This window comes from Lacerta agilis, chromosome 7 (assembly GCF_009819535.1).
Source record: "Lacerta agilis isolate rLacAgi1 chromosome 7, rLacAgi1.pri, whole genome shotgun sequence".
Taxonomy (NCBI): domain Eukaryota; kingdom Metazoa; phylum Chordata; class Lepidosauria; order Squamata; family Lacertidae; genus Lacerta; species Lacerta agilis.
In genome coordinates, this window is record NC_046318.1 from 85,637,537 (window position 1) to 85,654,215 (window position 16,679).

The following is a 16,679-nucleotide window of genomic DNA, read 5'->3' on the forward strand; positions in this document are numbered from 1 at the left end:
GCCAAGGCTGCTTTCGGGCCCCGGGTCCCTGCAGGCCGGCAGCTTCCTCTAATGAGGCATTTCCGAGGCCGCTGGCGGCTCCAGCTTGGCCATTCCTTCGCTGGCTCCATTAGGCACGAGCTCAGCTTTTCTGCAGCCCGTTACTGACAGACACAATCTTTTCTGCAAATGTTCCAGCGCAAAAAATATCCCCTCTGGTGAGTGTCAGAAGGATAATATATATTGTTGCTTTTGGAACCATAAAGAGAGCAACACAGGTCAGAATTATTATTTGGTATGATTTAGCGGGAGGAGGAGGAGGAGGAGAGGTGCCGCATCAGGGAAACTAATTCCGTTACAGGGAAGAAGAGGATGGTGGCGGCAGAAGGCCAGATAAGGGTGTCTGCTCGGATTTATTTTTACCAAGAGAAATTTTAAACCTCCTCATTCTGTGGGCGACGGGGGCCTTGTAAAAACGGCAGGGCCTTGTAAACGCAGTCTGGCCAGGAGGAAGTACTTGCGGCGTCCCCGCGGCAGGGCTTCGACATGCCGAGCCAAGCTAAACGGAGCCCCCAAAGGCGGCTGGGGGAAGGCCCCGATAAACACAGGTGCAGTCACCCCGGTTGGCTCCCGCTCCGAGAAATCTGTTTAGAATTAGGCTCACGGAGACACTGCAGCTCCCAGCAGGCAAAGGCAAGACCAACCAGAGCCCTCCTGCCTCACTTTCCTGCTTGGAAAGAAAGGCCTGCGAGGATTCAGAGACCAGGCCCACCCAGGAGAGGGAGGGGGAGAGAGAGAGAGGTGTGTGTGTGTGTGTGCAGCAGGACCGGCTTATTTCACCTTCCCCAACCTCGCCACCTTTGTGGCAAACTTATCAAAGCTATCATATTTAAGATGATCTGCACCCTCTCTTTTGTTATCCCCCCAAAATACTCTTATCAGGGTGGATAGAAACCAATGATTAATGTCAGGGAACTGCCACCTGGCCCGCAGAGGCGAACGGAGGGTCGAACGGCGGATCCGAGCCCCAACGCCTTTTGAGCAACAGCACCTCTTCCAGCGCAAAGAGCAGCCACACCTCCAGTGGGGAGGAAGGGCAAGGGGCTAGCCGGGAGAGGGGAGGGCTTGGGGATGCTGCTGAGAGCCCCAGGACCTCACCTTGTCCTGCTGGTCAGGAGGGAAGCAGGCAATTTCTGGTGCCCCAATTGCGCAGAGGGGTGAATCGCAAGGAGGGTAGGAGGAATTTTGGGGTGCTGAAGCTTTTATGCTGGGGAAGGGGCCGGAAGGGGCCATTCCCAGATTCTGCCAGCGCCTGAGACAGACATGCTTTTTGTAGCTCTGCACTGTAAATAGTTTGCAGAATAAAACTGCCAAAAGACTGTTTGGGTTCCTGCTTCGTTACTCGTAAGCACCATCACGTGAACCTTACAATTAAAAATAAAATAAAATAAATTCACAGTTAACTTATTAAACCTCACAATAATTTCATAATTATCTATGTATTTCTAATAGTATAACCAAATCAGTAATTTTTGATATAACTGTAAAAACTTCTCTGAAAATTTATTATTCCAAAATGAAACCATCTGGTTGTAAATATTAAGATTATACCAGCAAGAATGAGTCTTTCTGTAAAAAAATTATTTAAATCAAGTCTTACTGACTAGTGATTTAAATTGATTTGATTTAAATCAAATCCACCCTGACTCCTATACTGGAATGTTGTTGTTGTTGTTGTTGTTGTCATCCCACCCCTCAGCAGGAGACCCCAGGGCTGGTTACAATAACATAAATGATACCATTTAAATCAAGCCAACAAGCAAAACAGTCACACACTAACTAACCATTTCCAGGCAGGCCATAAACATGTTACATAATCGCAGTGATATGTGGATTTACTTCCCACTTACTTTATTACTGCCAGAATAAATGGGTTAATGTCCATAGCACAGGGATGGCCGCCCTCTAAATGCTGATTGGCTCCAACCCCCCCCCCCCACTGGTCCCGGTCAGCCTGGCCAACTGTCAGGGAGGATGCTGGGAGTTGGAGTCCAGCAGCATCTTGAGAGTCACCAGAAGTGCCCCACCCCAATGCAGTACTGCAGAGTGTCAGGTGCTGCCCCACCGCTGCAATGAGGACCAAAACAGAGCCACACCTGGTGCCATTTTCCTCACCGCCCCTCAGCCACAGCCCAGGGGGATGTGGGATCTGGAACCAGGCCGAAGGCCGCCATTACTCCTGCATTTGACACGAGTCTGGCTTCCCAAGTCCCCAGGAAGCGTTTGCTAGGCTCACCTAGGAGACATTAAGCTCAGGAGCGACACGTCTTGTGATAAAAGAGCCAACAGCAGCTTTTAAAAGGCAGCTATCAGGTTCAAAACCACAACCGCTCCAAACTTTTAAAAAAATCCCTGAAAGGAAGCTTCTGGCTTGCAGATTCCATTTTTAGGAGGTGGTTAGGGATTGAAAACAAATGAAAACATAGGAAGGGGAAAGAGAGGCCAGCGGAAGCTGACGCTCTCGAAGGCCGAGAGGGAGATTTTCCAAAGCAAAGCGCTGCCAAGCTTGAGCCCCCAAAGCCCACCTGCCTTCCCCACAGCAGCCCCCTAAGTGTTGTTCTGGCTTTGGAGGGACCGGCTAGTTATTAAACATTAACGTCTCCTATACAGCACCATGCACCACAAGGTGCAGGCCCACCAGCCTTTACAAGCGTGCATTGGAGGCAGACAATGAAAACATTCCCTTTCGCAGTCAGGGCAGGATTTGAAGCCAGGGCTCTAAAAGCCCCCTTGGGCCAAAATGGCCTCTTGCATTTACCCATCCAACCTTTCACTACAAACACTTTATTCCTTCAGATCTCTCCTCCCCCCCTTTTTTTTTTTACATCCAGCACTTTAAATGCCACTTGTTGAGAAACATCAACGCGCTCTTATGCTCATGTCCTGCTTGTGGTGTCCCCCCCCCCCCCGAGGGCCCACTGGTCGGATGCAGCTCCTAAGCTCTTTCCCAATCAAAATGAAGGCCAGCTATGTGGAGGTGGACTTGCTCACATCCATCCCACAGTAGGCCAGCCTCTCCCTTACCTCCCAACCAAAGACTGAGTGGTCTGTTTTAGGAGGGAGGGGGGCTAATGAGGGACCAGTCTTCTGTTTTGTACTCCTGAAGGTGCCATGTACGTTGAAGGTGTTACAATACTTTAATGCAAGCATCCCCAAACTTGACCCTCCAGAAGTTTTGGGACTACAATTCCCATCATCCCTGATCACTGGTCCTGTTAGCTAGGGATGATGGGAGTTGTAGTCCCAAAACATCTGGAGGGCCAAGTTTGGGGGTGCCTGCTTTAACGTAAAAGAGGGCCAATCTTCCTATGTGGAACTTGTCTTTAGACCCTTCAAGTTCAGGACCACCAAACTCAAGAAGGCCACTGTAGGTATTGTCCTTATCCCTCCCTTCTTCTAGGGCACTGTGATTTCGCCCAGTGAGAACAAGGTGCTCCGGGCAATTTGCTTGGCCTGCACAGGCCACAGCAGCAGCCAGTAGTTCTGCACTGCCTGCAGAAGCCAAGAAGAACCAGCCCAGAAAGCTGCCCTGGGAAGGCCTGTCTGTTTGAGGCCCGTGAGAGTTTGCTCCAAGCAGCATGACCCTGGATTGGCCAGAGGGGAGGCCCAAGACGAAGCGCAGCTAACAAACCTTCACACTACTGGCTCCTCAAGAACTTCAGAGCTTATGCTTGAGCAAGTGGGCTATGTGCCCTCTACAGACAGCACAAATCACCCCCTCAGCTTTTGGATCTCTTAAGTCAGCCATTTCCTTGTCTATATACACACAAGACACAGGCGGGCAGAAACACACAGGCACACACACACACACACACACACTGTCCCTCCTCCACAGATGAGAAGGGGTTTGGCAACACACTCCCCTCTTCCCTTGCCCACTCATCACAGCATCAAACTGATGATGAGGGGAGGAGGCGAGTTGCCAAACCCAGCACTGAGTCTACTTTGAAGTATTGTTTTCCTTTTTTGCAGTTATTGTCAAAATTGGCAGAGTCTTGGGGGAGCAGGAACAAAATCACTGTGGAGCTGAATCACCCCTGGTCTACACCAAGGAAAATGAGGTTACAAAAAGGCATCATTTGTCCACTTGGGCTTCTTTCTTCTGCCAGATAGGGAAGTGCTGAAGCACACACACCCCGCCCTTAATTCCCAGACATCACAGTCCAACCAAGACAGAGAGGCCAAGCTTCACCACACTATGACCCTGTGCAGCCCCACTGTGGACAGGCAAGAAGCATGCAGGCCTGGTCTCTGGGCTTGAAGAGGAACTTTAGGGCACAGCCAGGCAACATGTCCACCTGGAATACCCTCCCTTCTGTAAGCGGTTTCAAGCAGCTTGGCAAAACCCGACCTTGGCCAGCAACAATTCAGAATGGCAAAAGCCCCACCAGAAAGCCGCAAGACTGGATGACTCAAGAGACTGAGTGGTCATCAAGCTCCACATTCCATGGGCGAGGAGTCAAGCAGTTTACGGCTGGAGGGATCAGGGTTCCTGTCCTGGCAAGAGAGCAGCTGGGCCCAAAGCTGCCAGGAGGGGCACCACAGCAGCCATAAAACAGGAAGGGGTTGCTGCTTCAAGCCACTGACTAATCTTCCAGGAGAAGTGGGATTTGCAAGCCTTGGCCTTCAAGCCCCCACCCACCGATATGAGCCTTCCCCTGCAGCTGCAGATGATTTCCAGCAGGGCTTCATTGCTGAACGGAGTGCTGGCCATCGAACCAGCCTGAATAAATGTCCCCTGGGCTCCAGAACTCTTTCCTTCTCAAATATGTGGGAGCAGGAAAAGGTGCTCTGGGGAATTCTGGTGCAAGCTAAGCCCCCCTTTTGAGGCTCCACTCCACAAGGGAAAGCGCCAGACACTCCTTCCTAGGTCTCCCCTGCAACTGAGCCAGAACACAAACTACCAGCTGCTCACTGCCAAGGAGGCATGGGGAATTTTTCAAGTCCTCAATAGCCTGGGATAAGCAAACGTTAAGCAATTCTCCCACACATGCAAGAAACTCCCTGCTCTGTAAACTCCAAGTGGAGAGCATACGAGCCCCGTGGCTGGATCAGAGCAAAGGGGGCTCATCTTGTCCCACATCCTGTTCTCGCAGTGGCCAAACAGAAGCGGAAGCCCGCAAGCAGGACACGCTGAGTGCAGATGCCGTCCCCTGCCCTTCAGAACTATGGTGGTCTAAAAGAAGGCCTTTGCCAACTTGCTCCCTCCCAAGATGAAACCAGCCTGTGTCAAATTAAAGTGGCACTGCTCCACCAAGAATTTAATTTGTAATTTTTTTAAATCTTAGCTGCTGATGTAATTTAAAAAAATTAGTATTTATTCTTCTCTTAACAAGGGCACTACAAGAAGAAAACTGATCAATAACAGGGCAAAGTCCACATGGTAAAAGTGCCGCAAGTTACACAGCAAGGACATGTCAGAAGGGCTGCTAACTAGTTCAACAACTGTGGTTGCCGCCTGTCATTTTAACTGTGCTATGGGTGCATCAATTAAAAAATAATAATAATAGTTGCTTTGCTATTATTAACGCTGCCCTGGCGGCCACCCTAGATGGAAGAGATGAAGTTAGCACTGAAAACTCAACATGTTGGGTGAGAGAAGACAAAAACACTGCAGTCCATCACCTGGCAAGAAAGTTTGCTGAGGAGTGAGTTCAATTCCTGGAGCAAGCAGGCGGTTAGCATGTTATGCTACTTGCCAGCAGAGGGTGCTAGAACACAGAGCAAGGTAGACTCCCCCTCCCAAACCCAGAATAAATACCCCCCCCCTGCCCCTTGCATTGTACATACTGCTTCATGGCTATCAGCTTGGAGTCCATGTTCTCCTGCTTGCCCTTCATTGCCTGGACATCAGTCAATATCTTTGTCACGCTGTCCTGGCGAACCTTGATATCTTCATTCTTTATGCCAGATACCTGCTGGCAGAGGAAGATTTATTACTTATGGCTCTTCATGGCTTCCAAACGAGAAAATAGCTGGCTGAGCATCACACACGGAGTGTGCACTGCCTCTTCTCAAAGAGAGCTGCAGTCAGAGTCCAACAAAGCTGCCAAAGAGCAACGCCATATAAACTGCACGCCTTGGCAAAGGCGGTTCCTGAGCCCATCTCAAAAAGTGGTAGGATCACCCATTTGCCAGCACACAGTTAATTGAAGTGTAATTTCATTTGCTTGTGCTTACCAGCATGCACTGCCTCTCTGCTATCCAACCTTGGCTACTGCATGGCAGAGTATGATGAGCTTCTGAATTTTCTAGCGCTCGTGTGTGTGTGTGTGTGTGTGTGTACAGTGGGGGGGGCAGTGAGAGTATGGAAACAGGGGCACATAGGTAAGGGTTCTGTGTAGCTTCTCCTCAGTTAGGAGAACTGCTAATCTCAGTTTCAGAGAGAAAGCTATTTGCTGCTTTCATGAAATGATTTTGGGAAGCGGTTTGTTGCTTCTGGCAAACATGCACAAGCGGCACTACAGATAAGCCGAGACTGAAGAGGCATGAGGACAGCCAACAGACTGCAGAATTTACAGACAGGCTTATTTAGGGAGCATTCTCAATGCAAGAGAGGTGCACTGATTAACATGGCATGGTTTGCAAGACATCCTAGCCTACAGGATGGCTTCAGCTGAGCCAAGGACTCCCAGGGTGCTCAGCAAGGCCAGATCTTCGCAAGCAATGCAAAAAGAAGAGTACTGTACAACAAGAGGAGAATTTGCCAGGGCCTCCTGCCATACACAGAAGCACACAGGAGGAGGTGGCGTGTTGGAAAGTTCATGTTCTTCTGTGAGCTCACTTACGCATGCACACCCACTCACCCACCCGGGTGCTTATCACAGGCCATCTCAAATTGGGTGATCTGAACCAAAGTTCAGACAAGACAAGGCAAAAACCAAAAACACTGAGAAGGAGAAGCAGAAACCCCCTCTCTGCACTATCCTGAAGCAGCAAGGCAGGTAATGGCTGAAAGAAACAGTGCTGTTTCCATCCCATTCCATCAGTTCCTCAAGAGCTCCTTTGAATCTGGGCCAGCAACTGTTACGGAAGACTCACATTGGTTACTTTCCTCTTGATGTTCTCCAGGAGATGTTCTTGGCCACGGATGAAGTAGTGGTGCTGGAATTCAGTGTCATCCTTCTCGGGCTTCACCAGACCGCCCTGCTCGATGTGGATTACTTTCCGGAAGCCATCTGGAAGGCAAAGGAGCAGAGCAGGTTGGCAAGAAGGCCAGGGGAATGCTGGAGAAGACAGACTGTATTTCACATGCAGCGTAAGCCTGTGGGGCAACTGGACCTCCCAACTCCAAGATTTTGCTTTCCCCCAGTGTCAGAACCAGAAAGTAGTATCTGCTGAGTCTGCATGTTGCTTAATGCTGTCATTTTCCTGAGCCAACTTTCCAAAGTGAATCACACAAAATAGCACATCAGCGAATGATCTCAGCTCCCAAAATGCAAGGCAGGTGTTCCAGGAGGAAGAAACACAAATTGCCTTGCTAGAGCAGAGCACGGTTCACCTAGTCCAAACTCGAAGAGTCCCCCCCCCCAAGGCACCTGGCCGGCCACAAGCAGTGATGGATGTTCCTGTTTAGAACTCAGAATACGCCCTCTTTGAAGATGGAGTTCTCGTTTTTCACATTTAGTGTCATTGGCTACTCAGACATATTCTCCATGAGCCTGCTACCTCCTGTTTGAGTCCCACAAGCTCCTCCATGACAGGCCCCTTGTAGTACTGCTTGCAAGCCTGGTACTCAACCTTTTCTTCAACCCAGACACTTTTCGTAGACAATGCCAATTCTATGTTAACAGTGCCAAACATTTGATCCTAACCTAATTTTGCCATACGTCAGAAGAGGACGTCGCTCTTTTCTTCACTACACCTGAAGAAGCTACTAGGCCAGTCTGAGAAGCCCCCGCACTTTTGCCCCCAAGTCCTGCACGGTGCAGCTCATGTTCTGACAAACTGCCAAGGTGCCCTAACCCCACCTTCAGTCAAGCCCCTCGTGTTCGCAAGAGACTTCTGAAGTCAAGCACACAAACTGTGCACCAAACACAGAATATACTTACACATGTTCAGCTGCCGGACAAAGCTGGCCATGTTGTTGTGTTTGAAGTATTTAGGAAGGACTTCCTTGGCAAACTGGCCTTGGTCAAAGACATGGAAGCTGTTTCCACTCTGCAACAACAGAAAGGGAGATGAGCAAGGCTGTGCGGCGGCATTGCCACTGACCTCAAGCAGCTGGGTTGGCCCCCATGGCTGGCAACCCCACACAGAGGTATTGCCCTTCAGGCACCGACAGATGTGAAAACAGGGCTATGCCTTCAGCCAGTAGAAATAGGGGCCAGGTTCAGGAAATCAAGAACCACATGGCTGCCACTTAAATGCACACACGGGCAAAACATAAAAGCCCACAGTGGTTGTAGGTAATCACTGATCCTGGCATTCAATCATGAGAAACTGGGAAGTCTGGGAAGCAGAAGGGTGGGTACACTGGGCTTAGTCACCTGACAAGTGAATTATGACATCCCTAAACCCAGAAGAAGGTTTTTTTTGGGGGGAGGGGTTTGATTTTTTGACCAACAGGATTCTTCAGGCGGCTTGTGCAGTACACCAGCGTGGCTTGTTTAGTATACTAAACCTGAGGAACTCCCTGAGCCAGAGGCCTTAGAGAAATCCACACTGGCACAGGGTTGACCACAGATTTGCAGGGGTAGCTGAGCAGCTATTGTAGGCCTGCCAGCTGCAGAAACCCACCTGCTGTAACTATGGCCAAGTGGGCAGAGAGATGAGGCAACAAGGCAGCCCATGTCAATGGCTTGAAGATTGCGTGGCATCTGCTGATCTTAACTGCCTCAGTAGCCAGGCTGCCTTCTTCCTAGCTCAGCCACAGAGTTCCCAAGAGGTGGAGGGTGGAGCGAGAGAGGACAGAGAGGCAAGGCAGCCGGCAAGAATGTGTGGCTGACTCACCCAACATTCCTTAACTGGTGCCAACTCCATTGGATAGCACGGCAGCCCCAGAGTTTCAGCTACATACACAGGAGCCAAGTTTCTTAGTTCCACGGCAGACTAGGGAAGGACCTATGTAGTGAGGGACCCAACAGTGCCTGTGGTCTGCTTAGTGTGTCCCCATGTGAAGAACTGATAAACTAAAACATTGAGATTTACTTGAGTGCACTGGCCAAGGCAGTAGCCAACTGGGGCTCTCTTATCCAGAACTGCCATGCCTTCTCTTTGGAGATGCAAAGACAGAAGGCAAAGGGGAGCTGGAGCAAGGCACAGAGAAGTGCCCACAAACAGCACATCTCTTGATGCACTGCGGGTGGCTCCATGCCTCCTCTTGCCCTCTGCTTTCTCCATATACAGTCAAATCTCAGTTTCCAAACACCTCCCTTTTGGAACATTTCAGCTCCCGAACGCTGAAAACTCAGAAGTGTTCCAGTTTTAGAATGTTTTTCAGAAACCAAACGTCCGACGAGGCTTCCGCTGGAGTGCAGGAAGCTCCTGCAGCCAATCAGAAGCCGCGCCTCGGTTGTCGAACATTTCGGAAGCCAAAAGGGCTTCTGGAACAGATTATGTTTGACAAGCAAGGTTTGGCTGTAATTTTTTGTTTTGTCTTAACCACATTTTCCTTTATTTGAGGAATTTCCCTTCCCTCCTGCATGCTCACCTGAGCCAAAGAGCTGCCCAGGAACTCCAGCTTGACAATAGCCACCCCAGCTCAGAATTGCCTCAAGACTAGAAGCTGTCCAGCAGGAGCAATATTTCAACCTTTGGCTATGCGAAAAGCATGCAACCATTTTTACTGAGCAAGGTGAGACGACTTCTCTGTCTCACATAGCAGGAATTTTATTATCAAAATATAATGGTCTCTACAGGAGACAGAGAGAGATAGAAATTTCAATCTGGCAGAGTGATATAAAATAGTGAAAGGCTTTTTACAACTGGATTTTCTTTCATGGCAGGAAAAAAGCTCTGCCACTGAGTCATCTTATTTTTTAAGACAATTCCATATGGTGGGAGAACAAAACCAGCTAATGTCAATACTAGGATAGGTGGGAACCAAACCAGACAAATCACAACCCTGCAACAAAAGAAAGTGTTATAGCTCCAGAGCAAGAGGACGGCATCTCAGAGAGAAGGATGCACCGACTGCCCAAGGCCTGCTCACATGCAGCCCTGCACCTCTCCGAGGTTGCCTACCCTGGGCAAGGGACTGCTACAAGAGCTCCGTCTCTGGAGCCACCGCTAGCAAAAGGATCGCTTGGCACATTGCCCCCAAGCGCAAGGTCACACATCCCCCACATCTCCGCCAGGCCCTTCCTAGTCACTCCAAACACCAGATGTGGGCTTATCCACACAAGAGGCTCCAGCTTGAAAGGATCAGAACACCACTGACTCAAGTGGAAATAAATACCATTTGCTACATGAAGTGCCTAAAATAATGAGGTGCTGTACAAAGTTTTAGTACGCACATGGCCTTAGATCACTCAATACCAAAAGCCAACAATAACCAGGGTCTTACTGTCCACTTATTTGCCTTCTGAAAAAGCCAAGATTCAAGAGTCTGGACGGATAGGGCAGCCTGATGCTGGAAGAGACAAGGTGCCGAATTTTTCATTTTCTGTCATTTTAAAGCCAGTCTCTGCAGAAGGTGAGATGTGAAGGGCCCAGAAAGGAAAAACACAAATTTTCTTGAATTTTCCTGAGGATTATTTCAATTATTCCCCAAGGAAAACCTGGAAATTTTGGGAAACATTAAAAAACAAAAACAAACAAAAACACCTCTTATTATTCTCTCCTACCAGCCCACTTTTTTGGGTAGGGGGAGGCAGTTTAACCCTTAGATCACAATGGAGTCAAAGGTGTGCTGAAGGAGGATAAGGAAATTGCAAAAAAGCCGAATGAATTATTTGCCTCTGTCTTCCCAGCGTAAGATGCAGAGAAGATCGCTGCGCCTGAACTAACTTTTGCAGAAGCCGGGGGTGAGAAGCGAGGCAGCCAAGTGCACTGGTAATACCAAATTGTTTGAGGTGATAAAATGAAGAGAGACTGTGAAGAGTTCCAAAAGGATCTCCAAAAGGATCTAATAACAGCACAATAGATTCCATTCCATCAGACTGATGGGGCAGCAGCACTGCAGGACCTCCTCAGCGCTTCTGCTGCAAGACCACAAACTTTTGGCTCCTCTCTAAATCGTTTCACTCCTGCTGCTGACTACAAGGTCTCTGTAACTAGACAAGGGGTTAGCAAAGTTTCTGTGGCTTAGGCCGGTTCACGGCCCCAAAGATGCCGCGTTGGGCTGGAGTGTGCATGCGTGTCTGCACGCATGCGCAAATGCTATTTCCGGCGCTCCTTCCAGCGTGGAGGCGTGCGCAGCTTCCCATTGGCTGCAGGAACTTCCTACAGCCAATGGGAAGCTGGCCAGCGTCGCGGAAGGCAGTCCCCGCTCTGCTCTGCGCCAGTTTAACGTGGCACACAGGAGCAAACTGAGTGGGTGGTGGGGGTCCCCAAGCGGGTGGTGGGGGTCCATGGGCCGGTTAAACAACCCCCATGGGCCTTAGGTTGCTGACCCCTGAACTAGACAAACGCCGGCTCCCTCAGCCTGAAAGCAAGATGAGTGCCGCAACCCCACAGTCACCTTTGACTGGACTTAACTGTCCAGGGGTCCTTTACCTTTACATTTTTACCTCTGTAACTAAGAACGAGTGCCTAAACCGACTTTTTTCATTATCCCTTCCAGTCCATTTCCCTTTTGTTGTGTGTCTTAAGTTTGTGAGCCTGAGGGAGAAGACTGCCTTCTTATCATTCACTGTGAGCCACTCTGGAAGACTTTTACAGCTGAAGAGTCTGGAATGTATGTCAATTCTCCCTCCAGGGTGGATTTGATTTAAATCAAATCGATTTAAACCATGATTTAAATCACGAGTCAGTAAGACTTGATTAAAATCACTTTTTTACAGAAAGACTCATTCTTGCTGGTATAATCTTAGAATTTACAACCAGATGAAGGTTTTGTTTTTGGAAGAATAAAATATTTCAGAGTAGTTTTCCAGTTATATAAAAAATCACTGATTTGATTTGGCTATACTATTAGAAATACACAGACAGATAATTATAAAATTATTGTTAACTGTGAACTCTTATTAGTTGACTGGCAAGCACTTCAAGGTCTTGCCAAGGACTTACAGATTCCAGTTACCATTTCCTCCGCCCCCCCTTTGGGATTTGCTTCTACATTCAGGTGTATTCTGTACAGTTAAGTGTCAGTGCAGTTGTTGGAACCCAGTGGAATTGGAAAGAGGCTGCCAGCCCTGGAGAGCCTTCAGAACTTGCCTCAAGTCTCAGTTGCACAGACATGCAACTGACTTGCACAATCATTACACAAAGATACCAAGACTTGTGGAGTATTCTACTCACAAGGTTGCACTTTCATTTTCACTGCTTCACACTTAGCTACTCGTGCAGATCTATTCCACTCCAAACAATCTATTCATTGAACCTCTTGGAACTCAGCATTTAAGAGGTAAGGGGTTGATTCTGTGTATATAAATTTGCAAAGGAACAATGGGATTAAGATTTCCCCCCTCAACTCTGGATGTTTATTTTTATAACATTTTTTTCTGTGAGGAAAAGGCATGTTATCTCTGCAGACACAAATTCACACTTTTGAGAAGTGCAAAAAACAAGCATCTGTGATATCTTCTTGTTAGAAAAACTGCCCCAAATAATCTTACAGAAACCTCTGGAAGAGCATGACATTGGGAATGGATTAATGGAATTCATTTACCAAAAAATTTAAATATTTGGACTATGTTGTTGTTGTTTAGTCATTTAGTCATGTCCGACTCTTTGTGACCCCATGGACCAGAGCACGCCAGGCACTCCTGTCTTCCACTGCCTCCCACAGTTTGGCCAAACTCATGCTAGTTGCTTCAAGAACACTGTCCAACCATCTCGTCCTCTGTCGTCCCCTTCTCCTTGTGCCCTCCATCTTTCTCAGCATCAGGGTCTTTTCCAGGGAGTCTTCTCTTCTCATGAGGTGGCCAAAATACTGGAGCCTCAGCTTCAGGATCTGTCCTTCAGGAGGACAGATCCTAGAGAAGGAACTGGCAAGCCACTCCAGTATCCCTGCCAAGAAAACTCCATGGACAAAGACAACAGGCATATTTAGACTATTGTTGTTGTTCAGTCGTTCAGTCGTGGCCGACTCTTTGTGACCCCATGGAGCAGAGCACACCAGGCACCCCTATCCTCCACTGCCTCCCACATTTGGCCAAACTCATGCTAGTTGCTTCAAGAACACTGTCCAACCATCTCATCCTCTCATCCCCTTCTCCTTGTGCCCTCTATCTTTCCCAACATCAGGGTTTTTTCCAGGGAGTCTTCTCTTCTCATGAGGTGGCCAAAGTACTGGAGCCTCAACTTCAGGACCTGCCCTTCCAGTGAACACTCAGGGCTGATTTATTTAAGGATGTATAAGTTTGATCTTTTTGCAGTCCATGGGACTCTCAAGAGTCTCCTCCAGCACCATAATTCAAAAGCATCAATTCTTCGGCGATCAGTCTTCTTTACATTACTTCCATACATTACTACTGGGAAAACCATAGCTTTAACTATATGGACCTTTGTCGGCAAGGTGATGTCTCTGCTTTTTAAGATGCTGTCCTTGCCGACTATCTTTAGAAAGATTTCTCCTCCCAAAGCATTTTATTTTAAAAAATGCAATTTAAATAAAAATATATGTTTTTTTGGGTTTTGCTTTGTTTTTAAAAAATCATTGATTTTTATCCACCCTGTCTCCCTTCCACCTAACCTTCCATTTTTACCCTGAAAAAGTGATCACACACAGCAGGGCGTTTTTGGCTGTGACATCTGCCTTTACGAATGCCTAAAAGTATCAAGGAAGATCCACCTGGCCTCATCATTTGTTAAGAATTTTGGCTTTCGGCTTGGCCTGTGGAAATTGTTGGTTTGTGGTGCTCCTGCTTTCACTTTCTGCCGATTAATTTTTACCAGCTGTTCTAGTGCTGCTATTTGTGCTGCTGCCTTTCGCTGTTCTCATTTTTCATTTGTTTATTACTTTGTTGGTTGCAGTTTAAACTTGGTGATGTTTTTTTAGCTGCTTTGGCTGCCTTGCCAAAACAGGAGGGTGTGAATTCTTTGAAATTAAAATCCATTGCACATTATCTGTCACCATGAATCAGAACTTCAATAATATAGATGAGTCAGAAATCTAACATCCAGGTTTAGGATACATTTCTAAATTATGATCTTGACAAGTTGTAGCCAACCTCAGACTGACTGAGTCATTAAAGGCACTTGGGAGAGCAACATGAAGTCAGTAAAACTTAATTTGGCACATGACACAGACCATGTGAAGAGGCCATGCTAGTAAGCAATAGTATATTGATTACCGGTATTTTATTTAGAGTAATTGTACCCTGTTCTTCAGCCAAAAATGCCCCAGAGCAGCTTACATGAAATCAAAACAAGACACTCCCTACCTACAGGCTTATATGATTGATTGATTGATTGATCGATTGAGTGACTGATAGATAGACAACACACAAGGGAAAAGGGACAAAGAGGGAAGAGGAAAATAAAATTCAAAACATAGGCACCAACTTCTATAAAGTCGTTCCTATACTGACCAGCTGACATAGTTCAGAGGCGCCTGATGAAGCTGGCTAGTTGCTAAAGGTGTCAGCTTGCCATTCAGTACACAATTATTAGTAACATAATCACAGGGTACTTTACAATATACACCTATGCCTTGCTTACAAGGGATACTTCCAACATACACCAGTATGTTCACCACATTTTATCAAGACTGCCAGGAATCTGCCTAGTTTATTAATGGAGGCACATTTATAAAATGAAAGCCTTCAGTTGAGATGGAAGCTATCACACAAATCAACTGCAGACCAGCTGTCACTTTGGCCAGTCCACAAAATTATGACTGGGAAGTCTGAAGATAAAGACGGAAAGAACAGTTGTCTCTGGTTTCTAATCCTGTACATAGGGAGGCCAAGGAAGACAGTCAACACACTCGCTGAGGGTCTGCTTCTCCTTCCAGTGGCGGTTGGAAGACCCCTTGGAGCTGAATTTGAGTGGGCATGGGAAGCTCAGTGTCCGGGCTGAACGATGGGGGTGGAGACGCTCCTTCAGGTATACTGGACTGAGGCCGTTTAAGGCAGATGTCTCCAAACTAAGGCCTGCGGGCCAGATACAGCCCGAGGGACTCATTTATCTGGCTTGCTGCGACCCCCACCGCCCGTTGCTGCCACCCGCTCTTACCAGCGTGGCACGACTGCCCACTTCTGGGTCGGAGGAGCACCGGAAATGCAAGTGTTATTTCTGGTGCACACCCAGGTCGGAGGAGGCCCATGCACATGCTCACAAGCTACTTCCGGTGCTCCTCCGACATGCGTATGGGCACGCGCTCCCCTGCCCTCCAGCCCGCCGCAAGATTGGTGCTAGAGACACCGGCCCGAGGCATGGTAAGTTTGCCGCCCCCTGGATTAAGGCTTTAAAGGTCAGCACCAACACTTTGAATTGTGCTCGGAAATGTACTGGGAGCCAATGTAAAACTAAAACTTGCATTGCTCCAAATCTACTTCCATGCATCATCAAGATATAAAACAAAGCCTTCCCCCCATTTTTTATTCCTGTCAAACACAGAGCACATTCAAACCCCCCTTCACAAGGTTAATAAACCCAGAAAAAGGCCCTGCTGGGTCAGAGGAAAGGCCTCTCTAATCCAGCATATGGTTACCACTGCAGCCAACCAGGTGCCCCTTCTTAGAACCCCAGAAGCAAGACCTCAACACAATGCAACGCTCCTGCTATTGTTCCCCAGCAACTGATATTCAAAGACAGGCTGCTGCCTGTGATTCTCTCTCAGCAATAGTATTTTTTTTACTTACAGAGAAGAGTGGGATTTGCCCTTCTCTTCAAGCAACTATTTCCTCATGTTAATGAGAACATGGCTGTATGAAACCAACATTTGCAATCCTATAATTGGGCCATCAATCCTATAATTGGAACTCCATAAATTACTTCCTGCTATATTGAATTAAGCTGCTGTTCATTCTCATTAGGTTGATGCTTACTTCAGAAACCCCTCAAGATTAACAGAAGAAAAGAATGAGAGGCTTTGCTTTCCTGCTCTCAAGGATTTCAACCTAAATCAAACATCTGAGATGACACAAAAAGTTTAAAGAACTAAGGCTGCACTGCTAACTACACATAGCTCAGAACAAACTAAACACATGCACAGATGGGTGTGCAAAGTCAACAAAACTTTGTTTGAGGGAAGCCTGTATTCCAGTGAGATGGAACACTGTGCATATTCCTGTTTCATTTCTTTACATAGAAGCGTTCTGTACTGGGCCACTGCCTCTGAAACAGAGTAAGCTGGCCACAACAAGCACCCTTTGCCACCCAGTGACCCCCTTGCCAAGACTCAGGCAAGTGCTGCTTATGACAGGAATTCCCAATATGTCTTTCAGTAGGAAAGTGTTGTAAGAATATTAAGGTCATATATATATATAATGTTCATAAGTGTTCCAAGCAAACAAGGCCACATGTCTGAGGCAGACAGTTCTGACACCATTTTGACTCTCAAAACTGACCAAATGGTTACTAAATGTTTC

At 47.6% G+C, this 16,679-nt stretch overlaps 1 protein-coding gene across 2 annotated transcripts in view; it reads right to left on the minus strand.

Annotated features, from left to right (window-relative positions):
- HSF1 (heat shock transcription factor 1) overlaps positions 1-16,679 on the minus strand; it is a 38,433-nt gene that overhangs the window by 18,551 nt on the left and 3,203 nt on the right. For both annotated transcript variants that reach the window (XM_033156030.1, XM_033156029.1), the window contains exons 2-4: positions 8,091-8,199; positions 7,081-7,217; positions 5,830-5,954 (exon numbers count right to left, since the gene is read on the minus strand). In XM_033156030.1, coding sequence (XP_033011921.1) covers positions 5,830-5,954; positions 7,081-7,217; positions 8,091-8,199 — 371 coding nt within the window. The remainder of the gene's footprint in view (positions 1-5,829; positions 5,955-7,080; positions 7,218-8,090; positions 8,200-16,679) is intronic.